This window comes from Lissotriton helveticus, chromosome 5_1 (genome assembly GCF_964261635.1).
Source record: "Lissotriton helveticus chromosome 5_1, aLisHel1.1, whole genome shotgun sequence".
In the NCBI taxonomy this organism is placed as follows: domain Eukaryota; kingdom Metazoa; phylum Chordata; class Amphibia; order Caudata; family Salamandridae; genus Lissotriton; species Lissotriton helveticus.
In genome coordinates, this window is record NC_136065.1 from 1,892,447,249 (window position 1) to 1,892,474,980 (window position 27,732).

Consider the following 27,732-nt stretch of genomic DNA (forward strand, 5'->3'; position numbering starts at 1 on the left):
TTTAGGAAGTATTACCATTTTGACAATTGCTAGTCTGTCAGCCAGCGACAGAGGAAGTTGAATCCACCGTTCAATTTTGGTCGTAATGTGGCTGACATCTTTACCATAATTTTCTCGTAGAACAATTTTGGGATCCCTGTGAAACCACACGCCTAAATATCGCACTGAGTCTTGCTGCCACTCTAGGGGGAATTCTGTAGTGTGCGGGTAGTGCTATCCGTAAGGGGGATTATAAGTGACTTATCCCAATTTATTTGGAGCCCAGAGTGTCGGCCATATTTAATGTATTCTCGCAGCAGTGGGGCTAGATTGCTCTCAGGATCTCGTACGTAGAGCAGCATATCGTCCGCATACATAGAGATGTGTAGTGGTCTCTCTAAAAATTGCAGGGCCGAATAATGATGCCCTTGTCTAATTTTACATGCCAAAGGCTCCAATGCCAAGGCAAATAGGAGCGGTGATAATGGGCAACCTTGCCTTGTTCCCCTTTCTATTTCAATGATATCGGACACTTAGTTATTAACTCGGATACGGGTAACGGGCTTGGTGTAAAGTATCTTGATCCATTGTTGAAAGATTGGGGGGAACCCCATTCTCTGAAGTACCGCTAAGAGATAGGGCCATTCTATAGAGGGATCCTCTCCCGTTTTTGCATCCGTCCTTGCCGAATCTGAGCATTTTCTTGAAACTGATATACGACCGGGACGCAGGAACGTGCATATAATTTCCACATTGGAGCCTACTAGACCTTGAGAGAGCATTCCTCTATACGCGAATACGGATATTAAAGACAATTTTCGACACAGTCACGGGCCCAACCGGGTCGAAAGTATCACCGGTAGAGCGACTTTATGGCAAGTTTGACCGTTAACACAGCCCTGAGGAGTCGCAGTGACATTGTTCCCACGCGACGAAACACGTGTCAGCTGGTTGTGGAACTATTAAATCTATCAAAGTACCTGTGCGGGAATATCTGGCGTTTTGTTCTGCAGTATTTGGCTTTTCTGTGACTTGTGTGTTATAACTGTACACTACTGTGAATGGATCCACTTTTTATGTGTGCATAGGCAACACTGTATAGTACTGTTTTGTTTGTTAGCTTTCTAACAAATTGTTGAGCGGTTAGGGGGTCTTCTCCGCTGACCTCTTTGCACCATACCTACTGTGTCCACTAGACGATTTTAGCGTCCACATCAGGTAGAGCGACCGGATAAAATCTGAATTGTTAAAAAAAAAAACTTTTCTGTTCGCGCCATTCTATAGAGTCGAACGCTTTGGCTGCATCCAACATCACCGCAGCTGCTTTGGTGGAGGGTGTCCGGTAGTGTGCTAACGCGAACAATGTTCTCGTGTTATGAGCTGTAGATCTTGTCGGGATGAATCCAGATTGGTCCTGCAACACTAACGCAGTCATAAGGGTTTGTAAGCGCACTGCAAGTAGTTTATCTAATATTTTAGAATCTACATTTATTAGTGACAGTGGTCTGTAGGAGTCGCACTGCGCACGGTCTTTTGCTGGTTTTAATAGAGTCACCAATACTGTCTCACGCAGGGTAGGCGGAAGCACAGATTTCTCGAACGCATCCCCATACATTGCAACCATGTGTGGCGCTAACAGATCCGCAAATGCTTTATAAAATTCACCCGTGAATCCGTCAGGGCCAGGAGCCTTGCTATTGGTTAATGACATGATAATCTCGGTAACTTCTTCTACAGTGATTGGGAGGGAGAGGTGTTGTCTATGGGTATCCGACAGCCACGCAATGGCCACGTCTTCCATATAGGCCATTATCTCCTCCGTAGTTGCAGTGTGGTGCGACTTATAAATTGAACCGTATGTAGCCGCAAATTCCCCCAGTATGCCCTCATTGGTAGTCTGCATCTGCCCATCTGTGCCCCGAACCTGCAGCACTGCCTGAGGGGCATGGCCTTGGCATATTTTTGATGCCAGCACCTTCCCAGGTCTCCCCCTACCCCCCCCCGCCAAAAGTCCTGGCTCTGGCATGTTTCGTTCTATATTTAATTTCGTCCTCAGCTAAAGACTGATGTTCTGTCACCGCCTCCCTGATATCTCCCAGCAGTTTCGGGTTTTGTGATTGTTCGTATTCACGCTCTAAATTCCGTAGTTTATCTTCACTTTTAGTTAACTGCTGACGAATGTCTTTCAGTATTCCTGCATTAGTGCTTAAACACACTCCACGTATAGTCGCTTTAAAGGCCTCCCATAGTAGACTTGGATCGTCCGTGGAAGGTTCATTAATGAGAAAAAATTCTGATATGGCTTTTGAAATCGTGTCCTTATAAATATAAAGTGAGTCTGTCAGTGCCCTAGCATTGAAACGCCAACTATATGGTGGTGGTATATAATGGGGCAGTTTAAGCGACAAGAAAACTGGGTTATGATCAGATAGCGTCCTTGGAAGATGTTTAACATCAGTAGTCCAGAGCGAGACATTGTTTGAACCTACCCAATAGTCTATTCGAGACCAACTGTTGTGTAGAGCAGAAGTGTGCGTTGCTTCCCTCCCCATTGGGTGTGTGATACGCCACAGATCATACAGTGCGTGTTCCATTATAATATCATTCATTTTTCGCATGGCTTTCTTGTGAGGTTCCACCGTGGAGCCTGATCTATCTAAATGCTCATTCAGTACTAAATTTAAATCTCCTCCCCATATGAGCGTCCTATCACCTACATCATACAGCTTCTGCCATACTTCATGAAAGAATTCAGGTGCATCTGTGTTGGGTCCACATGTAGAGATAAGCACTACTTTTTGTCCCCGCAGCACCCCCTTGAGAATGACATATCTGCCCATGGGGTCAGTGTCAGATGCATCTTAAGAGAAATTCGTGCCCTTTTTGATCAATTTAAACACACCCCTGGCATATGATGAATACGTAGAATGATGACAAGATTCTGCCCATCTATGCCCTAGTCTGCAGTTGGTATAAGGGGATAAGTGTGTTTCTTGAAGCATAGCGATGTCAACATGCAGTCTATCCAGATATGCGAACATATGCCTTATCTTTTTTGGATTTTTAAGTTCCCGCACATTCCATGTTAAGAAATTTAGATGTGTTGATCGTAGCCTATCTGCAGTCATAACTCAAGCTGATATCTGTTCCCCATGGACGAATATCTCTCTCAGTACATGCATGGTGAATACAGGTATTTTCCCAACATTCAAATTCAAAACTTCCCTTGATTGTGGAGTTGCATCTTAAACACTCTGACCTCTAAAACTTACCCCCATCCCTCCTCCCACTTTAGCATCCCAATCATGCCAAAGACATACCATTTCAAATCCCACAACAAAATCATAACGAAGTCGGGGAATACCCATGTGAGGGTCTACCATGGGTACACGGCACCATCCATCGTGATGGATGTGGTCAAGGTAACAATAACAATACAGCGTAAAAGTTAGTAGATGGTGATCATGAAACAGAAGTTCTTTGGCACATATCAGTACACAAAACAGTCTTAATTTGCTCGATCTCTTGGCACTGTCCCTGAAATATACGTCGTGTATTAATGCAGCAGATGATAAGCAGTTATTGTACCCCATTAGTATAGCAGGTTACCAGCAAGTTACCTGTAGGGACATAAGTGTAGGTCATGGAGGTGTCTATGTCAGTGTAAGCAGCGATGAGTTGCATGTTCTTACCATTTCATGTTGTAAGTTCACAATTCCCATGTAGCATGCGGAAACCATAACCCCCGCAGTGCCCCACTCCCACTTGTACAATACCTTCTCTCATATAGTATTCCTTCTCGTGCCAAGAAAACCAACGTACACGCTCATCTTGTGGTGGTCATTTATTGGCCGCAGTTTATTAGGAATACAAGGAAACATATATATATATACTTTGCATATTTTGCCTGTTAAGTCCTGGCAAACTTCCTTGTTATTGTCTCTTGGCCCTTCTGGGTCGTTTCCTTTGTTAGGTTGGATTTTTTGCGCTCCCTTTGCGCGGGAGGGAGTAGTTTCTGTCCCGGAGTTAGGCCACCTCGCTACCAAGTCCGATTCTTGTTGTGCCCTGCCTTCCGGCAGGGGCTGGGCTGCGAGTGCCGTCCCCGTTTGCTACTCCCCCCAATCTTTGGTAGGCCAACTTCCCAGCCGTGAGGCATCCCAGAGTGAGTGGTCCTACACACCTATCCTTAGGCCCAACTCACCCAGCCGTGAGGCATCTGAAGGTGAGTGGACCTATTCTGGCACACCGCCCTCCGGTGTGCCTCCCTACCAACCGTTATCAGCGTAGTTCTTCGCCGCTCGTTCCTCAGCCCTGCGACATTGCTGTTCCTTAGGTGTGGGTGGGTGGGTCAACAATTTGGGCTCCGACGCCGGTGCTGCTCCCCCGCTCCGATAAGATAGGAGCTTGCCTTGGGGGAGCAGTGCTTATATGCCCCCCCCCCTTTGTCTTCCAGGCCAGGTCGGCCCCTGCCTATTGGGGGGGGGGCTCACCTCTCACCTCGGTCCCTATTGGCCAGCTCTTCTCCCGCGGCCGCTGTGTGAAGGGGGGCGGGCGTCTCCTTTGTCCTGCTTATTTTTGGCGCCCAAAAACTGGCCCCTACCAGTTGTCTCTGGGGGCACGGCGCTGGTTATGGCGCCGGCTCTCGAGCCCCCTTTGGGGGCAGCCTCTGCGATAACCCCCGCAGTGCCCCACTCCCACTTGTACAATACCTTCTCTCATATAGTATTCCTTCTCGTGCCAAGAAAACCAACGTACACGCTCATCTTGTGGTGGTCATTTATTGGCCGCAGTTTATTAGGAATACAAGGAAACATATATATATATATATATATATACTTTGCATATTTTGCCTGTTAAGTCCTGGCAAACTTCCTTGTTATTGTCTCTTGGCCCTTCTGGGTCGTTTCCTTTGTTAGGTTGGATTTTTTGCGCTCCCTTTGCGCGGTCTGGAGTAGTTTCTGTCCCGGAGTTAGGCCACCTCGCTACCAAGTCCGATTCTTGTTGTGCCCTGCCTTCCGGCAGGGGCTGGGCTGCGAGTGCCGTCCCCGTTTGCTACTCCCCCCAATCTTTGGTAGGCCAACTTCCCAGCCGTGAGGCATCCCAGAGTGAGTGGTCCTACACACCTATCCTTAGGCCCAACTCAGCCCAACTCACCCAGCCGTGAGGCATCTGAAGGTGAGTGGACCTATTCTGGCACACCGCCCTCCGGTGTGCCTCCCTACCAACCGTTATCAGCGTAGTTCTTCGCCACGCCGTCTGGGAGGCTTCCGTCTCCCCGCGGCTCCCCCCAACTACGTTCTGATCTTCCATCTTTGCGTCCTACCAGGACCATTGCTCCCTTCCGGTTGGACCGGTTTGAGCATCCATTCTCTGCTGTTGTCTCCTCCCGATTCGTTCCCCCAGCGCCCTCCCCTGGCTGTTTTTTTTTTTTTTTTAAACTTGCTCCTCTGATCCTCGTCGCCTTACCCGGGGTCAGCCTGGCGGTAAGTACCCGAGTTCCAGTGCATTGCCTTCATATGTCATGTTAGCCCCCCCTTCATTATTTTTATTAGGTGGGCCGTAGAGTTCTTGGATTGGTGGGGGCAAGTGTTCCGCTGCCACTGTTGCTGTAAGGACTCGACAGCGTGGGCGCTGGGGGGCTTCACTGACTTCCCTCGAGACTAAGCTTGCCATTAAACTGCTCACTGGGGGCAAGGCATTTGAACCTGAAGGTTTCAGAGCAGGATCCTGTACGCATAATAGCGCACCTAATTCCATCCTCCTGTCTCTAGTAAAGTCCGCCCCAATATTTCGGACCATTGTCCTTGATGGGCCGAGATCCCTTTGAGGCCAAGGCCTCTCACCTCCACTCAATGTAGATCAAGTTTAGCCTTCTTTACCATGCGGTGCTTGGTACACTTCCATCGCTTCCTTCTATTGTGATAACGTTAGAAACTGGTTTGAGGATTGCTCCACCAAGAGAGCGATATCCCTCTGGAATTCAAATATCACCCAGTACTGGGGGGGATGCGCTGCCTGGCGGTGTAAGCCACCCCACCAGCGTCCTGGTGGTGGGGTTCCCCCCCCCCCCCCCTGATATGGCGGGGACCACTTAATCTGGGGAACAGAATACGGACGTGGATTGCACTTTGATGTCTCGTGCACTCCCCCTTATATACGGGTGTCTCAACAGATTATAGGCATGTTTCGAGACTGTCGGCGTCCGGGGCCCTCTGCTGAAATGAGAAGCCGGCATAGGTGTTCGGGTAACCTTGACATTGGCCTTTAGCTATAGTACGTTCAGTGAAACACTACGTGCCCTGCTGGTTGTATATTGAAGGCTGCTTCGGTAAGTACAGGCAGTCTTTGGCAGCATTGTTTCCTGGGCCGAGATACCCAATTGAATACATCAGTGAGCCGATGAGTCCTCTCCGTGAAGAGGTCATCGACTGCAACCACTATTTCTTACACAACAGGCCTCTAGCGCTGGGGTAAGTTGTAATTATTCCTGCTTAAGGAATTATTCCGAAGTTGTACCTTCCTGTATTACCTATCTCCCTGATAAAGTACCTGGGGGCCTCTACTGACGTCACTCCCCATCACTATTCTCATTACTAGCATGAGTACCGTAGTCTACCTTAAACCCTCGGGCGCGGGCGGTTATTTGCCCGGATTCCCCCAGAATTGGGCGCGACTCCGATGCCTACGCTCCCGGAGGACCTGCGCTGGGTGTCCCTGACTCAATTAGCCTGTGGCGTGTGAGCGAATCTCTGTCAGAGCCTGCTATTTTGGCCTGGAATCCAATCAGGCGTCCCCGTCTTATCACAGCCCAGGTAGTATGCTCACGTGCCCCGACTTGCTGTTTAGGCATGTCTTTAAACCCTTTGCCGTTTTTGAACCAACTCACACCAGTATGTGTTGCGTGGCTTCATGAAGACAGTGTTGCTCATGAGAGCCGTCAAAGGTAAATATCTATCAAACCAAGACTTTTCAGATCAATGCCTCACCCTCCATAACTTGAAGGCTGTTTAGTTATTCTTTCACAAACGTCACAGCGTTACCAACAGAAATCGAAAGTATGCATCTTCGTTTGTGAAAACGTAAGCTGTGTCAGGAAAAACTTGTTATTCTGCGCAATTACACAATTGTTGATTCGAATACTCAAAAACCCGGCCTGCTAACTGGCAGTGTAAACATAGCCAGTACAACTGTAGTTGATCCCGTAGCCTTGGGGGCCAGCGGCTGCCGAGGTGCCTCAACAATTTGGGCTCCGACGCCGGTGCTGCTCCCCCGCTCCGATAAGATAGGAGCTTGCCTTGGGGGAGCAGTGCTTATATGCCCCCCCCCTTTGTCTTCCAGGCCAGGTCGGCCCCTGCCTATTGGGGGGGGGGCTCACCTCTCACCTCGGTCCCTATTGGCCAGCTCTTCTCCCGCGGCCGCTGTGTGAAGGGGGGCGGGCGTCTCCTTTGTCCTGCTTATTTTTGGCGCCCAAAAACTGGCCCCTACCAGTTATGTCTGGGGGCACGGCGCTGGTTATGGCGCCGGCTCTCGAGCCCCCTTTGGGGGCAGCCTCTGCGATTACCTTCGTAGATCTGCCCCAATCTCTGCATGCCATGTGCAGCTCACATGTACAAACCGTTGATTCAGGTGTCGGTAGTGGAAGGTAGCTTCAACTAGTCCCAGTTCCCATTATCTGTCCTTATTCCGCTCTTGTCAGACGATCATTCTCAATCCGAGTCCTGAGTATGCTCCTCCTGTCGACGATCTCTACGTTGATTTTCCTGACAAAGTCTATCGCAGCTTTCGGAGTTTGGAGCAACGTTATTTTCCCTTCCCATGTCACCTTCAGCTTTGCAGGGTAAAGCATAGCATATTCCACTTTTAACTCGTGCAGGTTTGCTTTAGCTTGTGCGAATTCCTTCCTTGCTTGCTAAACAACACTCGATTCCTAATAGTTGGAGGTTATTCCTTCGAAGCCTATTTTCGGAATCTTCCAACTTCCACATTATGTCAGTCAGTCTTTCATCGTTAGCCGTAGTTTTGGTTTCGGTATTCTATAGCCCTGTCTCGAGCTCAACGATTCTTTCCTCCAGCGCGGCTGTCCTGGCGATGACCTCAGAACATGCCTTGGTATTCTTCCCAATAGCCCCCTGTATCTTCATAGTCGCGAACTGAGCCCTCTTATGCTCCTGTCGTGCCTCACTTTGTATTGATTTTAACATGGCATAAATCAAAGTGTTCGACGGGGGTGAGTTGGGGTCATCCGGGATCCCTTCCGCTCTTTTTCATCGGCCCTTGGCCCTCCTGATCCGCAAGACTGATAGCGGCCTGAGCATAGTCCCACTGAAGATTATTACTGGCCTCAGAGCCATCGCTGTCACCATCCCTTGGACCCTGTATGAGCGCCAGCCTTGATTTGCTGTGGCGGGGTGTGGTCTTTTTGAGTGTGTCAGCTGTATTTGGGGGGCTACCACTCTCCTCACCAGAAGTAAGATTTTCATTAATGGAATCCTTAGTGGATTCAATATCCGACTCTTCGGCCTCCGAGAAGAAGCTATCCCCATCTAGAGCCTCCGGTAAACTACCATCATCAGTTTCAGATTTCTCTCCAGCAGGGGTTAAAAAGATAAAGTTGTCCCCCTGCTCCAGTGACTGTCTCTGGGGAGATTTTGTGGACGCTGCATTATTAGAACCCTCAAGCCCCTCACCACCACTTGATTCATGACACAAAGCGCCTACGGGTTCAGACAATGAAATAGACATCTTCCCGCTTTTGACTTCTGCAGACGTCCTAGCTTCTTCCTGCTCCCCAGCAGTTTTTTCACACCCCCCTCCATCTTTCATCTCATCGTTTCCCTTTTATCCGTGCTTTTATCCCTACCTATGATGGTTGTGCCGGCAGGAAGGGTTGTTGCCACTAATGGAGCCTGTATCCCATTTTTACTCGAGGTAGCTTTTCCAGAGAACATCTCCGGGACGATTATTGCTTTCCCCCGTCCCATGCTATCAGCTGCATCTACCACAGTCCCCAATGTTCCAGAATCCTTCACTCGGGCAACATCGCTTTCACAGGATGGGAGTTTCTCCACAGGTTTTTCCGCTTGTCTCCCTTTGACCAGCCCAGCTTTTTTGGCTCCCACCGCCATTGTCCTGATTGCTGGCTTCTCCGGCTTGTCCAGCCTCCCCGCTCTCTCCGGTTTCTCAGCCATCGGAATTTTCCTTGCGCCGACGACAGACCGTTCCCCCGCGGTTTTACTAGCTACCGCGGGAGTGTTCCCGTTCTTGCGGGGGGGCATCGAGTTAATCCGAGCGCGGCTGTCTCAATACTTGCTTTCCGCGCTCTCTCTGCAAGCCACACCCGCCAGGTCCCCAGGTGTGCGCTGCTCCGGAGGGCGGTGGTTACCAGCCGCACAGACCGCTGCCAGAGTTGCTGTGAATCGCAGTCCACCAGCATGAATTCTTCTACGCCGATGGATACACCTCTACACCTTTCCCTCAGCACCGGGAGATGCGACCGGGATTACGCATCAATAATCGCGGGTAACTTTCTCCTTCTCGCTCCGCACACTGTCCGTTATTGCTACCTCAGACAGGGAGTGACGCTCGCTCGGTTCAAGCGGCCGCCATCTTGCCCACACTCAGTGTCCTCATGTTGGCTTTATTCAATAAGTGTCTGTCCGGTGTCTGAAAAATGTCCAAAAAAGAAAACCAAGACGTGCCTAGTTTGCTTCCCACTTGTCATGCCGTTAGTGGATATGGCCATTTGACAGCTGATCCCACAGAAAGGCTGAACATTTCAAAGGAGTGCTTGGGGAGGTTGGTAAGCACACATTTTCCTCCTCTGGAATATTTATTTGTCTGATGGAACCCCATTCTTGCACCATTCAGGACATGATCACTGATTCTCTGTTTCTGTCATTCTCACTTCAGGTACTTACTTGATTTTGCATCATTCGATCTCCAATTATGAGTACATGTTGTGATCTTTCTCGACATATAAGACTTTGCCATTATTCGACGTCCCCATCACAGCCTTTTTCAGCAAACTGAAGCCAATAGATAGGGTAAAAAAATCAAACTCCTTTTCTATTCCCCAAAGGCACCATTTAGTTAAAGACAGCAAGGCTGGGCTTATTCATGTCCTTTTTTCATAGGCTGAGTCATGCTCCTCCTCCACTGGACACAATACTCAGCACTCCAGTGGCTGCACAATTTAATGGAAACAATAAAGGCATAATTAGTGTTCTGAACAATTGATTCTGGGTTTTCAGCGTGTGGCTCTGGCAATGGGCCACTAAAACAATAAATGTAGCTTGTTGATGGTGGCGCAACAATTATTTCTCATTGTGAAAAATAGACAAAAAAACTTTTTGGAGAGTTCCATTCCATGAAATACTACAGGAATTGATGTTCGATTGTTGGAGAGCTGACTTTGATCTACTTCAGAAACTTGGAGCATGGTCCACTAGGAGGAGTCCTTGTGTCCTATAGAAGTATGTTGAACTGAGAGCAGTTCCATCTTTAGTCTTCACCATCAGCAACAAAGAACAAATCTGAGTTTATGGAGTAGTATTTGAAAATGTGCTTTGTTTGTACAAATAGAGAGCTGCATGATCGAGGACCACCACAGGGCTTACTGATACCGGCCTATTTCTCAAAGCCTCTCCCTGCAGAACATCTCAAGCAAGACAACACATTAAAAAGAATAATATCAGTCACAAATGGGTTGCCTACAGTGGAATACTTTGTTAAGCTTCCCATTGACTCAATAGAATTGAATTTTTGGCAACTACCATAAATGATAAATGGCAATAATTTCTCCATAGGTATCCGTACAACAAATTGAAAGGAATCCCCTTCATTTTGGTCTCCAGATACCTGTATGCTTTGACTAGCTTGTCCTGGTTGGTTCTGTGGTTTTCTCTACATATGCCCTGATCCCAAAGGTGGTAACCAAGCTGCAGCTGAATAATCCATGTTGCCCTACTGAAATAACAGTCTTAGTGGCTCACAAACTTGCATCATCTCTGATGCACGTTTTGTACTTTATTATTCATTACTGTCATTGTTATGTTGCAGACAGCTGTCATCTTAGCCTCTGATTCATTAGGACTATCTCCATTGGTATTAGGTTGTGTGCCCAACCTCTTGAGGACTTCATGGGCGTCCCAGTCATGCCCCTATCTACATAGAGGCATTTGCCACATCAAGTTCCCTCGCAGCGTCTAACAAGCTTATAAGGACTGAGGAGTTAACTCCATGGTCCTTTAGATGTTTAGTCATGCAAAATTGTTAACCTAGGAGGACCTTTCTATGGGATGTGAGAGGAGACATAAGACTACAGTGAAAGCATTGCTTACCTTTGGGCTCTTTGGCTGTGCTGATACTCGAATCTGGCATATGAACCAGGCCTACTTCAAAAGGATTTTTAGACACCCAAACCAGTAGCAGCTGTTTATGTCCTTTAGTCTTCATGCCTTTGAAGAAACATTGCCTTTCTCATACAGAAAGCAATATCTTAAGTCAATCACATAATGTTAAGATACCAAGGATATTACCACCATATCCCGCTGTGGCCAGATTGTTGTCACACAATTGGGTTTTTGCTGGTTGAGAAACCATGAAAAGAAAACAGCGAGTCCTGACGCCCACCTTTTCAGATGAGTCCTGATGCTCACCTTTCCAGAAAGATGTGTTCATAAAAAGTTAAAAGTACAAACTATTGTGTGAGGCGGCAATAAATGTTTTAAGAAACAATTTTTATGAAAAAAGGGTGACATCCAGGGCTCTCTGTTCGGTAAACTTCATGAAAAAGAACAAAACATTGAAAATTGGTACACTGCATTCTAAGACTTTGGCATCTCTTAATTGCCATAAAGTAACCGTGCACCCTGTATGTTATCAAAACCATTTTATTTAATTTTTTTCTTTAAAGGAGAATGGGAATAGGTTTACAGTTCTGCGCCATGACCAACGCCAACTACACAGCCAAGGAATTTCACCGCTGGATCTCCAGCTACGCCGACAAGCTCGCACCCCTCCGCCACCCTGGCAAACAATAACCCCTGAAAGCTGCCTGGTTCACCACAGAACTCCAAGTAGCCAGGCGCTCCTGCAGATGACTCGAGAAAACCTGGTGAAACCGGAAAACTACAGAAGACCTGAACAGCTACCAGGACGCCCTGAAGGAATACCACCAGCGCCGAAGAGACACAAAGCAAACTTTCATCAAGAACAAGATCCACACCAATGCGTCCAACACTAAAGAACTCTTCAACATCATACAGCAATTCACCAAACCCCCCAGCGAAGCCACGGACATCACATCATCCCAGAAACTCTGCACCCAGCTCAACTCCTACTTCCATCTGAAGATCAATGCCCTCTACGACAATTTCAGCGTACATACCCCGGACTCCCCCCTCTGCCCTCTCCATCCCCCTCACGCCACCACCACCGACACAGAGCCGATCAACACAACCTGGAATCCGGCCACCGTCGAGCACATCACCATGACTATTAAGATCACCCACTCAGGAGCCCCCATGGACCCCTGCCCACCACACATCTAGCACAGGACTGCCGCTGCCATCGCACCAGAATTAGGACGTACCATCAACGCCTCGTTCGAATCCGGCATCTTCCCCGATGACTCGAGGTCAAACCCCTCCTCAGGAAGGCCACGGCCGACCTGACAGACCTGAAGAACTACTGGCCCATCACTCTCCTCCCCTTAGCAGCCAAAGTCATGAGAGACTCATAAATACTGAGCTGACCTCCTTCACCGAAGAGAACTCCATCCTAGACGCCTCCCAGTCCGGATTCCGCAGCAACCACAGCACTGAGACAGTCCTCCTCGCTGCCACAGACAACATCCGCATGCTACTAGACCAGGGACAGGGCCCTCATCCTACTGGACCTCTCCGCGGCCTTTGACACCGTCTCACATCGCACTCTCGCAGCCAGACTCCACGACGCTGGGATACTAGGCACCGCCCTCTCCTGGATCCAGTTCTTTCTCTCCGACAGAACCCAGAGGATCAGACTCCCTCCATTCATCTCCGAACCCACGCAGATGAACTGCGGAGTACCCCAAGGAGCATCGCTCAGCCCCACACTCTTCAACATCAACCTCACCCTCCTCGCTGCCATAGTCCGACAACACGGGCTCAGCATAGTAACATACGCCGACGACACCCAGCTCATCCTCTTCCTCACAAAGAACCCCGTAGACACCAGGCACTGCTTCCAAGAAGGAATGAGGGATGTAGCTGCCTGGATGAAAAGCAGCTGCTTGAAGCTCAACTCTGAGAAGACCGAGGTCCTCATCCTTGGACCCTCCACCTCCGCCTGGAACAACACCTAGTGGCCCTCCACCCTTGGGAGTCCGCTCATGCACGGAACCTCTGCATGTTCCTCGACTCCTCCCTCACCATGACCCGCCAGATCAACTCCATCGCCTCCACCAGCTTCAACTGCTTTCGTAACTTTGCAAGACCTTCAAATGGATACCCCCAGAATGCAGAAAAACAATCACCGATGCTCTCATAACCCGCAGACTAGACTACGTCAACGCCTTCTACGCCGGGATCAACAAAACCCTTCTCCCCAGGCTCCAAACCATCCAGAACGCTGCAGCCAGACTCGTCCTCGGAACCCCATAGCACGAACACATGACCCAACACCTACCTGACCTCCACTGGCTCCCCACCGAGAAGAGAGTAATCTTTAAACTGCTCACCCACGCCTACAAATCACTCCACAACATCGGACTCAAATACCTCAACAAGAGAGTCTCCTTCCAAGTACCCAAGAGGAACCTTCGTTTCGCAGACCTCGCCCTCGCAGAAACCCCCCACATCCGCAGAACCAGAGCAGGCAGATAGAGATTTCTCCTACATAGCAGACAAAGCCTCCGTGTCAATATCAGACGCTCCCCCACCCACCACACCTTCAGAAAGAACCTTAAAACCTGGCTCTTCGACTGAACCGGACTTGCCCCCACCCCCCACCTTGCCTCCCCAGATACTTGAGACCCTCAAGGATGAGTAGCGCGCTGTATAAATCCCTGTTTGATTGATTGTATCGTTTGAAACCCATTTTCATTGCGTAGTGTTTTTCTTTTTTTTTTTAAATAGATGCAAGGTTTGCAGTGGTGTAGGCTTCAGGTCCTGGAGTTCGGTATGGAGTATAGATAACGGATTAGCTAGGCATGCAGGATTAGATGATGTGGGATGTGTTGGTGATGTAGGTATATGCATGTACCCAGCCCCGCACTGAAGCTCTCTGTCAGCATTGCGACAATCAAATGAGATTATTCTCAACGTTCTTTAAAAACCAGTTACTGCTTACACCAATCTGCACGGTCACGATGAACAAGAGAGGTAGGTGAAGTGTGCTTGTACAGTAACATTCTGGTCAGGGCCCACATCTTGTTCTACCCATGCATTATTTGCTTCATTTGGGTGCATGGTTCTAGAGATGGAGAGTGATGATCTGAGATGCTCGGCTCCTCGGTTTCCTAAACAATGTGTTAGAATTATTGCATCTTAAAGCCAAATCTGTTAAAATAATTTACGTCATAAAACATTGTTCCATGAGCAGTTTAACTGTATATCCACTGCGCATGCTGTCACCTGTATTTCAGTGTGCACTATGATTATCCACGACTGCAAGAACTTGCAGAGCATGGCTCCAAAAAGAAAGAAGTTGAGTGCCTCTCATTTGTGAATTGAACATAAGTGTCTCCTTTAACAGTATTTTTTTTATAACTCCACCAGAATATTGTGAGTGAGCTGGCTGCACTCCTTTCTGCAATGGAGTATGTGCAGAAGACGCTGACCGATGAAGAGCTGGCTGACTGGAAGAGAAGGCAGCAGATTGCATGCATAGGAGGGCCACCGAACATCTGTCTGGATCGGCTGGAAAACTGGTAAATTTCACTTCTTCATCTTCTAAATCGGGGGGAGGAGAGCAAGTTTTTATCGAGGCTAATGCATTTCAGGAGTACAAAGAGTTTGTAATGTCTGTTTTTCTCAATATCCAAATTTCTCATAGTATGCAGTAGAGAGCAGAATAGGATTTTCAAATTATTTGTTCGCAAAATATGCATGTGCACAACCCATAAAAGGCTAGACTCTATCATTCAAGGCTTGTTCACAATTTGGCCCGCACTGTGCAAAATGCAGTACATCTCAAAAGCAACAATTTTTGCAAGCTGTGAACTGCATCACTTTATTTGTTCCAAGCTGATATATCTAGTAAATCCTGAGTGTAATATTTCCTGGATAAGTGTGAGCCCAGTTTTCAGTTTGTTTTTTCACATTGACATTAAAAAAAATAGCTTTCATTGTTAATAGGATAACCTCTTTGGCTGAGTCTCAGCTTCAAACCCGCCAACAGATCAAGAAATTGGAAGAACTACAGCAGAAAGTTTCCTATAAGGGAGATCCCATTATCCAGCACCGGCCCATGCTAGAGGAGCGTATTGTTGAACTATTTAGGAACTTGATGAAGAGGTATGTGCCCCTGTGATTGCATAAATGGAACATTTGCTTGTATAATTAATATGTTGCTGACTCAAGTCAAAACTTCTGACTAATCCACTATCCACTCTGTGGTTGTTCTGAAATTCTATTACTCTGGGCGTGGTTATGTGCACACAGCCAAGTTGCTTAAACAGCTGACTTGCAAATGTGACACTGTATTGTATGAAGTTAATGTAGCAATAGAAAAAGTGGAATGATATTTTTCTGACATAGTATATCTTCTTCCCTTTGCAGAGTATCCGAATATTACCTTTGCAGGCCACAAATCGTTTTTGTTTTTTACCTTGTAGTTAGTAGTAAAAGGTGTCGTAATCACAAATCTAGAATAAACCCTCTTTTATAATTCCTCATTTTAACTTGGGCAATGCACATAATGACATACAACTGGCAGCCGCCTCATTAGATCATTTTTATTGTGCTTCATGTAAAGCTCCGTATGAGACCTCTTTTGAAATGCCTTCAGTAGGGTAATGGTGTCAAGGATATAGAGATGGGGGCAGGCTAAAAATTGACTTCTATAGCTGTTCTTTTGGTACTAGGAGATGAAAGGGGATGAATTTAAGGAAAAAAAACGGAATTACTAGTAAATTACTTCTACTTATTGCACTTGGCACATTAACTGAATTATCCCTTCATGCGGGCAACTTCGCCCATCTTAGTGGTTGAGTGGACCCATCACGATTGAAACCTGTGACTTGCATGTTAGACACAGATCTGTTGATTACATGTAGTATTCTACTGTGTAGCTTTTCCAATCGATATTGTACCAATATTTTATCAATACTAAAGGGTATCTGGTTAAAAGTAGAAACAAATAATTCAGTTTGTATATCAACAATTTAACATTGTAAATGTCAATGCAGTTGGCTATTAGAGTGTGAGTGATTAGGCGCTCATTACATGGATTTAAGTTTGAGTATATTAGTTGTCGATATATTAATCTGTTACATGCTATATACATCTCAAAGCACCATAGGAGTATGCTTTGGCACAATCTGTGAAGCTCTAGTAAAGTGTGATAGCAATATTTCTCCATCACAGAATTCCACCTGACACTCATAAACAGTAGAAAACTTTGGGGCATGTGCAGAATTCATGATTTTTTTTAACTACATGTTTTAGACTGAAATCATTTTCCAAGGAACATAGCTGTAGGAGGCACCATTTTCATGTATTTGTTTAATTATGAACGTTTGTTCTCAAAACAGTTATAATAAAGAACAGTTGAATAAAAGCAAAGCCCTACTAACGGGTTTTCAAACGTAAAAGAAAGCAGGGAATGGTGCATCTATATTTAGACTGTACAAGACAGATAATACTAACCTACTCCATAGCTACCAAGGCCTATCCTGCTCAATGCTGAGATTTTTTTATTCATTTATTTCAGTCCCTTTGCATTTGAGTCTTAGTACCCTTTTTTCCATAAATGTTATCCAGGCCAGGTTAGCATCCTTAACCTAACGAACACTCCACCCCACCAAACCAACACACACACATTTTGGGAATTCTAAAATTAACCAAGGTTTGTGTATTCCTCTGGAGTGACTGAGAAAATAACCAACATATAGGAAACTTTTCACACATAGAGGAGCACGATCAATAAAAGATAGGTTGGCTAAAAGCAATTTTAACAAAAAAACAGACCAGACTAAACATAGCTGTTACAACTGAATGTTTTTTTAAATGTGAACATTGGAAAGCTCCTCAAGTGGAGTAAATATAAACATTATCAAATGAGGGAAGGCTACATAGAAGAATTAAAAATAGAATAACGTGCTCATGTCAGTACGTGTTATGCATCTTAATTTGCCCCAGTGATCTTAAATTATTAGAGGGCACAGAATGCTCACTCGAGAAAAGAATATATCAGAGCAGTAAGCAGTGGCAAAACTCTGCTAAATGAAACCTTGAGGTAACTGGAAAGCATTGACATACATATGTTCAATTATACCTGAGAGAGGAGGAGACGTATAAAAAAAAACTCTGCCAACTTGAATCCAGATGCACAATTTCTCTATGAGTGATGTTACTAGTGGGTTTGAATCAGGCTGAAGAATTATATATACATTTGGACTAAGGAGAATGTACATGTGCGCAGAACCTAAACACAGAAATAAACAATAGTAATAGGAATTGTAAGCAATTGAAAACGATTATTGTTATTGTGTAAGAAAAGTTGAATTAACGACATTGGCAAACGGGATAGCAACATCGGTACAAAAGTGATCAGATATTTATAAAGCAACATCTTATGCCTGTAAACATGGAATACGCAGTTTTAACAAATACGGTTTTATCCAATCTCATTAAATGCAGTTAAACGTGATTTCTGAAGAAAAATGGGATGTAATGAATTTCCTTGATGAAATAAGTGAGATAACATTGCAGAAAACGTTGTTTTCTACTGCTATGGTTACCTATTAAATTGATTTCATTTACAAATGCATATTTAAAAAAATATATCCTGAAATCCTGCACATGCTCTGAGGTGTTTTATTGTTTATGGAATAAGAGAGAGTAGACATTATGGAGACCTAGGCGCACCTTTATCCTGTTTTATGGCATAATATTGGCCACAATATTCTGGTGAATCTAGTATATGACAGTATTCTGATTGATACTTCTTCGGTAACACTCTTTCTGGTGGATACTGTTATCTACCTGCAGATTCATGACCTATTGAATAAACGCAGGTGTCAACTTCAAAGCTCTCGAAGTTGTTAGGGTGAGCTGGCTCTGCATACATAAAGCATCCTTTCCTGCGTATCAACGTCAGTTCCCTTCTTACTGCACCTTTGATGCGGATCCAAGAGCTCAAGCTCCTTTACTTTTTGAAGCATCAGCACTTCAAAAACATTTTTTGTTTTTTTAAATGGTATAATTTATATGTGATGACAGCAGTGAAAATATTGCACATCTTTACTGTTTGACAATCACACAACTCGTGGGGAAAAGTGCACAGGTGAATTGTGAGACCTTAAGCAATTTGAGTGATGGGAAAGAGACTTGGAGAGCTAGAGGAGAAGAATTAATGACTGAGCAATTATGGTGCTAGGGATTTTTCTTTAAGTAGGTTATTTTATTTTTCCTCCTTTTAGCTGGTTTGGGAATTTTTAAAAACAAAAATAAAGAAATGAAAAACCTTTTGCTTAAAGGAGCATGGTCTCTGGGCATATATTCTACCTTGATTCACCCTTCTCATACCGGACAATTGCAATATCAGTTGTAGCAGGATAGAGAAAGCGAGAACGGGAATCATCTTCCTGTAGTAGGGGATCTATAGTCATAATCTAGTGAATAGTCCCGCCCATGTGCGTGGACCCTGGAGCAATAAAAAATAATCTCTTAAGGTGTCGAAAAATGAAGAACTGCACAGACACTTAAGAGAGAATTTAAAGACAGATAATTCAGCCTATATCCACAGGCTACACTGCTCAGTACTTCAACTAGAAATTCCACCAAAAATCCACAAACAGCAAAGCCTGTCCAGATTTCCCTTGCTTTAACAGCAAAACCCCTCTGGAATGATAGAGAGGAAGACATTGACAGACAAGCCCCATAGGCTGCCATTATGTGGCTCAAATCAGGATACTGTGCCTTTAAGAGAACCTTCCAGAACTTCACAGTATCCCAGAATGCACTGCAGGTCCCTTTTATTTCAGTTCTTTTTTCCGGCTCCCCCAAGCAGGACCCTGGAGCATTGAGCTCTCCCTTTTTCAAGGGTTTATTGGTGATTTTTTCACTTTTTCAAAGTTATTTGAGTACTTCTCTGAAGTACTTGGGTGTTTTTTCTTCCTGTTTGTCTTTTGGTGCACTCTTTGATTGTCAATATGCCTGCATTATTCGACAAATGTCTAGAGTGCTCCAGGAAGAAGGCCAAATCAGACCCACACGAGGTGTGTATCATCTGCCTTCCCTTTTCTCATGTCCCAGAGGAGTGTGACATTTGTCAGGGCTTTTCTGGCAGGACCCTGAGGGATAGAATGAAGATCAGACTTCAGGGCCTGGAGGTCAGGAGGCTGAAGGCACAAGGTGGGTCTGGAGGGGCTTCCTTTGCCCATGCTGAGGCCTCTGGGGGGGCTCCCCAGGGGCAGGAAGACCAGCAAACGTCCCCATTCTCCGTCTGCGTCGATTGCACCGACCACGACGTCGAGAGGGATGACTGCAGTCTGTTCCCCGTCTCCCCAGGGCTCTGGGTCAAAGTGGCGTCGACGCTCGACGTCGAGGGAACTGAACAGACCGCCGTCGAAGTCTCCGGTGACGATTTCGTCGTCGTCTTCATCAGCGTCGTATTCGACGTCGAGTCGAGTGGCCCGGCGTCGGCGCTTGCCGTCGAGGCGACACCGCCGTTCGCCGTCGGCGAAGAGGAGAAGGTCGTCGTTGAGGGGATCCTCGACGTCTAGGAGAAAATCGCCGTCGAGACCACGGTCGTCGTCGAGGCACAGAAGGTCTCCGTCGAGGCGTAGAAGGTCGTCGTCGAGGCGTAGGAGGTCGCCGTCGAGGCGAAGGCGTTCGCCGTCGAGGGATTGGCGCTCACCGTCGAGGAGACGAGGCTCGTCGTCGAGGGGCCGACGCTCGCCGCCCGGTCGCCGTTCTTCGACGCCGAAGGAGTTCTGATGCCAGGAGTCGCTCTGGCAAGCTTCAGTTGCCTATGGGGGGCTCTCCAAAGTCCCAGCCTAGCAAGGAGGGCGGGTCACCGGGCTCGGTGTACTCTGTTGTGTATACCCCTGCTAGGCCGAAGACGGTTACGCCTCCTTACCGAGAGGACTTCCTCCGCGGGATCCCACCCCGCCTCCACTTCCACCTCCGCCTCAGCCTCAACCTCAACCTCAGTTGCCGGCTGACAACCCACCTCCGATTCCTCCGAGGTCAGTCTCACTGCCACGGTATCCTACTGCTCCTAAGGGGACCCCTCGGCCGAGAGCCTCAGCCAAGCCAAAGTCGCCCACCCCGGTGGAACAGGCAGGGTGACCGAAGCCAAGGAGGTCGCGATCCCGCTCCGGACGGAGGGGGAGATCGCGCAGTCGTCACAGATCCTCTACGAGGTCAAGACTGCGCCACAGGAGGCGCGGATCACGGTCCCGGACGGACTCTTCCAGAACCAGGTCCTACTCCCCGACCTTTTCGGACTCCCCGGGGACGAGAGTGTCTCCTGTGGATGACATCAGCACGTTCCAGGACGTTCTCCTGAGGGGTGCAGCAAAATTGGGAATCATGGTGACTGCTCCAACACCTACGACGTCCGTGATTTTTGAGACTCTTCACAAGAAGCAGTTGTCTCGCCCTCTACTACCGCTCGTGCCAGGATTGGTAGAGCCGGCGGAGGAGCTGTTCCTCACGCCTGCAGTGACGAAAGCCGCTCCATCCCGTCTTCTTAAGAAGTACAGGGCCCCGGATTCCGACCCGGCTTTTCTGCGGATTGACCCTATTCCGGACTCCGTTATAGAGACGGCAGCCAGAAAACAACACTCCACCTCTCCGTCTTCTACCGTGCCTCCGGATAAGGAGAGCCGATGGATGGACTCAGCTGGCAGGAAGGCCTATGGGACGGCATCTACGACCATGAAGGCCTCTAGCGATGCGGCCTTGCTGGGGCGGTATGATCGTGCCCTGTGGGGATCCCTCCAGCAGTTCACAGAACTCCTGCCACGAGATAAGAAGGAACATTTCCTGGAGACCCTGAAGGAAGGGATGCTGGTTTCGAACCAGGTCATCAGCGCGGCTGCTGATGTCTCACTTTTGGCGGCCCACGGGTACTGCCATGGGATAAACCAGCGGCGCCATGCTTGGCTCAGGCTCACTTCACTCAAGCCGGAGGCCCAGCAGCGAGTGGCCAATCTGCCCTTCTCGGGGAAAACCCTGTTTGGCAAACATGCGGATGATGAGATGGCCCGCATGAAGGCAGAGGCCGAGACTCTGACGGCTGTGGGCTTGGAGAAGCCCAAAGAAAAGAAGGCCTACCGCCCGTTCCAGAGATGGTTCGGGGGACAGGGCAGAGGGCGAGGACAGGCTTCGGGACAGCAGCAACAACAGCAGCAGTTCCGGAGGCCCTTCCAGAAGCGCCAGAAGGGTAGAGGAGGCCAACAGTTTTCTACAGCGAACAAAGGCCCGGCTGGGTCTCGACCCTGAGCGGTTACTTCCCCTACATCCGTTACCCGCTCCGGTGGGGGAAGCGTTCAATTTTTTCTGGCAGAGTGGAGAAAAATGACTCAGGACAAGTGGGTGCTGAATATTGTTTGCAATGGATACAGTCTTCGGTTCACTGGCCCGCCTCCTTCAATTCCACCGGTCAGCTCGTAGTTTCAACTGCACGAGCTCCAGGCGGAGGCCGATATCCTGTTAAGGAAAAGGGCGATAGAAGACGTACCTCTGTCTCAGAGAGGAAGAGGTCTGTACTCATGGTTCTTTCTAGTTCGCAAGAAGGACAAGAACGAGTTCAGGCCCATTCTGGACTTGCGACAGGCAAACAAGTGGATTCGCAGAGAGAAGTTTTGCATGCTGTCGTTGCATCAGATTTATCCTCAGCTGCAACAGGGAGACTGACTGTGTGCTATAGACCTACAGGATGCTTACTTCCATGTGCCCATTGCGCACAAACACAGGAAGTTCCTGCGATTCCAAGTTGGCGCCAATCATTATCAGTACACAGTACTGCCATTCGGGCTGAAGTCTGAGCCCAGGACCTTTTCGAAGTGCATGGCAGTGGTAGCTGCACACCTGAGGAAGAACAAGGTGTTTGTCTACCCGTACCTGGACGATTGGTTGATCAAGGCCTCCTCCTTCTCGGAAGCTCAAGCGCACTTCCGGAAGACGTGCGTTCTCTTGAACAAGCTGGGGTTGCACATCAACATGTCCAAGTCTGTCCCGACTCCGGTCCAGTGCATACAGTACTTGGGAGCCTCCATCAATACGCTGTCAGCAAGCGTGTCTCCTTCGGAGGAGCGACGATTTTCACTCCTTCGGAAGGCTCAGGCTCTTATGACCGCTCCATCTACAACAGTGAGGACGGTGTCTCCTCTACTGGGGTCGATGGCCTCTTGTATCTTCCTCACGCCACACGCACGGCGGCACATGAGACCATTGCACGAGTGCTTGGAGGATCAGTGGGATCAGAGGAGAGGGTCTTGGGACGACAAGATACGACTGTCTCTGCATGCTCTTCAGTCTCTGAAGTGGTGGTGTTCAGCGGAGAATGTCCTCAGAGGGGTTCCCTTCCACAAGGACATTCCCACGCAGACTATAGTGACGGATGTGAGAAGTCGGCCTGATATATGATGCTCACTAGTTCTAGTGATCACCTTGTATCAGTTCAAACAATCCTTATGGTGATTGGTTGTAAGTCAACCTTATAGACCAGCTATCCTAATGGTAGCATGGACAAAGCAGTCTTAGGCTAAACTCTTTTGGCATGTGAAGCCAGCTGTTTTACCACAATATAACCCCTTGAATACCAGATGAAAGGACACCACACAGGTTGTTATGAAAATAAAAAGTCTATTTATTAATAACAACACCTCTGAACTCTTTATGAGGTCAGAGGGCTAAGCACATGACAATCTCTTACGAAAAATACTACAAGTTGCACAAAATTACAATAGTGCCCTAGGGGCACGACAAACCACATACTAAGTAAGTGGAATGTGAAAGTCGATAAGAGGAATGGAGCTGTCCAGAGGCTGTAGGATCGATGGGACCACGCTACACTAACTTCAGGTAAGTAATAGGAGGCCCACGGAACGCGTGTGCAGAGTGTGAACTGACACGCGAGATGCGTAACAACGTCTATGGACAGTACAGTTCAAGTTAAAAGGTGAGTACTGACAATCCTGAGTAGAAAGGAGAACGACGACTGTGGAACTGGACACTAGGACAGTTAAACTACCCTTGAGCACCGAAATGCTCTTGTTACCTCACCCAAGGACTGCGGGTGCACAGGTGTCAAAGTGCGCCGGGTTCTCGCGTTGAAGTCTATGGAGCCTGAAAGAAAAGATGCTGCAGGCGACCAGGAGGAAGATGTCCGGTGCAATCCAAGGGTGGATTGGTGAAGAAGGAGACCTGAAAGCAGAGGGGACAATGTTCACAGTCACTAGCCCGTGACTGGAGTGGAACCGGGAAGGAACCAGATGTCGACGTCGCGATCAGGTGAAGAGTGGACGCTTGACTCTGCAGCCACGTGGACCAGGAGGTGTCTTCGATGACCAGGATGGAGGCACGAGCTGTCCCACGCAGGCTCTCGCTGTCGGCGGTGTTGGATCCGGGATTGGAGGCAACAGGCCTTGGCAAAGGCAACCCACGCGGTGAGTGAAGAAAGCGTCTGGTGCGGACTAGGAGAGTCCGGGGTGCCCCTCTTTTGGAAGGGAGCAAGGGCCAATCTGGAGCAACCAGATCAGCAGTGAAAATTCAAAGGTTCGTCGTCTAGGAGGCCACTAGCCAGCCGACAAGTGACCAGACAACGCGTCGAGCAGGAACCAAGCAGAAGGGCCCCACGCACATCTCGTGGATGCTGGAGGGCTGATCTTCGGTGCAGGGTCTGCTCGGGGCTGGGGCTTCTCAGTCCCCAAAGCACTTGGTCGAGTTTACCTTGGGAGTCGTGCTGGAAGCGAAGTGCAGTTTCTTCCAAGATGGCCGGTCCCACGTGTCTCGTCGCACCCACGGGTCTCAGCTTTGCTGCAGATGTGAGTTGAGGTCGGAGAGGTCTGAGAATCCGGGTCTCGTCGGGCTCTGAAGTCTGGATCCTCGAGGGAAGACGACAAAGGGAAGCCGCTGGGCGCTTGATGGTGCCTGCTTGTGCAGGGTGGACACTCCTTGCCCACAAGGGAGATTCTTCAGTCTTCTGTGGAGCAGAACGTCGAAGGCCAGAGTTTCTTCTTGTAGAATAGTTCAGGATAATCTGATTTGGAATGGAACCAGCTCCTACCTTTATCCTGCTAAAGGGGGCTGCACTACTGACTAGGTCCCTCCCCTGGGTGGGACCAGGAAGGGGGGATTACACCCCCTATCCTTTGTCCGGTTTCCCGCCAGAGCTGGGGCAGGGATGCCCCAGCAACTGGTTTGAACCGGTGTATGCACAGGACACCTTGTGTGCCCCGGGCATGTCTCATTCCTTTCAAGCCTACCCTACCCAATACACAAAATCCTGTCTGGGGTGGTGCTAGCACCTCCCAAGGCAGGAAACCCTTTGTCCAAGCCGTCCTCGCTGGAAGGACTCCCAGCAGCAGGAGGTCAGACTTGTGTCTGTGGTGGCAGCATCCATTTTGTGATGCCAAGGCTCGAGTTAACTTTAACCGGGGTTCTCAGTTACATACATGTCGTGTCCCTCTAGAAGGGTGGAATGCTACCCCCGTCGCCAGAATTGGCGAGGGGGTAGTATTCCAATTCGTATGACACCTTACTCGACATGTTTTGATAATGTTATACCAGAGTTAGCATTTAACCGCGAGGTTGATAATGCACTTAAGAGTATATGGTATAGCGTTATCATGGAACAGCTATTAGGACTTGGTTCCGCAAGCTGCAAACTGGCTCAGCGCATGCCAGAGCACCATCTCACATAATTCCAAGCACTCTGCCTTCAGGATTTATAAGGCCTTCCATAGGAGTGACTGATAGGAATATATGTGTCCATTTTAGGTTTAGATATAGGTAACTATATCTAAAGCAAAGGGTGATTGCACCACCTTGCCCCAGCTGTCGTGCAGCCAGTTGTGTCTGTTTAGATGGCCAGCAAGGGGTGGCATAATACATGCTTCAGCCCCTGGTAGGCCCTGGGTACACCTATGCCCTGGATACCTAAGGTATACTGTACAGGGACTGATAAGGTGGCCCAGTACCAATTGGTAAATGCACCTAAGGTACATGGTTGTCAATTTAGAGAGAGAACAGCTAGGCTGTGGGTCTGATTAGCAGGCCCACAGCCAGGGAAAGTCATAAACCAGTGAAGCAAAAAGCAAAAATCTGGGGTGACCATAGGATTGCAGACCCCACTCTCCTACAACGGATGCGTCGGTCCAAGGCTGGGGGGCGGACTCCGGAGACCTACAGATTCAAGGGACGTGGTCCCCGACGGAGTCCACGTACCACATCAATTTCCTGGAACTCAGAGCTGTTCACTTGGCACTGAAGGCTTTTCATCCGTCCTTCCGGACCAACTCTTTGCTTGTTCAGACGGGCAATACGACCACGATGTATTACCTCAACAAGCAGGGGGGGTCGAGATCGCGCACTCTGTCGCAGGACGCGCAGGCGATCTGGCACTGGCTTCTAGCCAGAGGACTGACGATAACGGCTACCCATCTACCAGGTGTGCAGAATGTTCAGGCAGACGCGCTGAGCAGACTGATTCAGGAAAACCACGAATGGGTCATAAACGACGAAGTACTAGGAGAAGTCTTCGCAAGGTGGGGGACTCCAGAAGTAGATCTGTTCGCCACCGTCGAAAACAGCAAATGCCGAAACTTCGCCTCCAGGTACTACCAGCCGGGGACGCTGGGGAATGCGTTATGGATCAACTGGTCGAACAGCTTTCTGTACGCTTTTCCACCCATTCCCCTGATTCCGACAGTGCTCATCAAGCTGTCCCAGTCCAGGGCGCGGATGATACTGATTGCCCCGGAATGGCCCAGACAGTGGTGGTTCACGGACCTGCTTCACCGGTCTCTTCTTCCTCACATACGGTTGCCGTGCAGGCCGGACCTTCTCACGAAGTTCGGGGGGCAGATGTTGCACCCCAACCTCTCGTCTTTGAGTTTGGCGGCATGGCTCCTGAGATAGTGCAATATGGCCATCTGAATCTACCAGAAGATTGCATGGACGCACTGAAGGAGGCTAAGCGACCTTCCACTAGGACTTCTTATGCTTACAAGTGGAAGAGGTTTTGCATCTGGTGCAAGTCCAAGAACTATGACCCGACGACATGTAAGGACGATGTCATCCTTCCATATCTTCTACATCTGGCGCAGTCTGGCCTTAATGTCCATTCCATTAAGGTTCATCTGGCTGCATTGACTGCCTACAGGAAATACCCTTCACATACTTCCTTCTTTCAGATCCCTGTGATCAAAGATTTTTGGAAGGCTTGAAGAGAGTGTTCCCTCCTGTCCGGCTTCCTTCGCCTTCATGGGAATTGAATGTGGTGCTGTCCAGATTGATGAAGGAGCCTTTTGAACCTATTCATAAGGCTTCGTTGCAGCACCTGTCCTGGAAGGCGGCGTTCCTCGTGGCCATAACATCGGCCCGCAGGGTGAGTGAAATTCAGGCGTTGTGTTGCCAAGAACCTTATACTGTATTTCATGCTGCTAACGTTGTTATGCGTACTCGCCCTAAATTTCTTCCTAAAGTTATATCTGACTTTCATGTTAACCAGACCATAACTTTAACTAAGTTTTTTCAGAATCCTTCCTCTCCAGCGGAAAGGTCCTTGCATTCCCTGGATGTCAGGAGGGTGTTGAAATTTTATCTGGATAAAACCAAGGATATTCGTAGGTCAGACCAATTGTTTATCAATTATGGATCAGTCAGGACAGGTCTTGCTACCTCTAAACAGTCCATTTCTAGGTGGATTGTGTCCTGTATACAGTTGTGTTACCAAAAAGCTGGTAAGACCTTAGGGGGTAAACCTAAGGCTCATTCCACCAGGGGCAAAGCTGCCACGCCTGCTTTGCTCCGTAATGTTCCAATTGCAGAAATATGCAAGGCGGCCACTTGGAAGTCGGTCCATACCGTTGCTAAGCATTACTGCCTGGACACTGATGCCAGGGCAGACGCTCAGGTTGGGCAGGCTTCGCCGCGAAATCTGTTCACACAGTAGTGGTGTTATTTCTCTTTTCTCCACCGCTGCTTTGGTGTGGGGATGGGCTTGCCATTCTATTCACTAGATTATGACTATACACAGAGATCCCCTACTACAGAAGGAGTAGTTTCTGTCCTGTAACTCCAGTTCTGTAGTAGGGTTATCTCTGTTATAGTCATAAGCGCCCGCCTTCCTCTCCGGTGGAGAGAGATATTCATGTAAGGAATGCTACAGGTCTGGCGTGTTACGCCTTCAAAAAGAACTGAAAGTAAAAGGGACCTGCAGTGCATTCTGGGATACTGTGAAGTTCTGGAAGGTTCTCTTCAAGGCACAGTATCCTGTTTTGAGCCACATAATGGCAGCCTATGGGGCTTGTCTGTCCATGTCTTCCTCTCTATCATTCCAGAGGGGTTTTGCTGTTAAAGCAAGGGAAATCTG

The 27,732-nt window shown here is 48.2% G+C and overlaps 1 protein-coding gene across 3 annotated transcripts in view; it reads left to right on the top strand.

Annotated features, from left to right (window-relative positions):
• The window catches only part of STAT3 (signal transducer and activator of transcription 3), a 397,539-nt gene that overhangs the window by 179,915 nt on the left and 189,892 nt on the right, over positions 1-27,732 (top strand). For all 3 annotated transcript variants that reach the window (XM_078645389.1, XM_078645391.1, XM_078645390.1), the window contains exons 8-9: positions 14,739-14,890; positions 15,318-15,476. In XM_078645389.1, the coding sequence (XP_078501515.1) occupies positions 14,739-14,890; positions 15,318-15,476 (311 nt within the window). The remainder of the gene's footprint in view (positions 1-14,738; positions 14,891-15,317; positions 15,477-27,732) is intronic.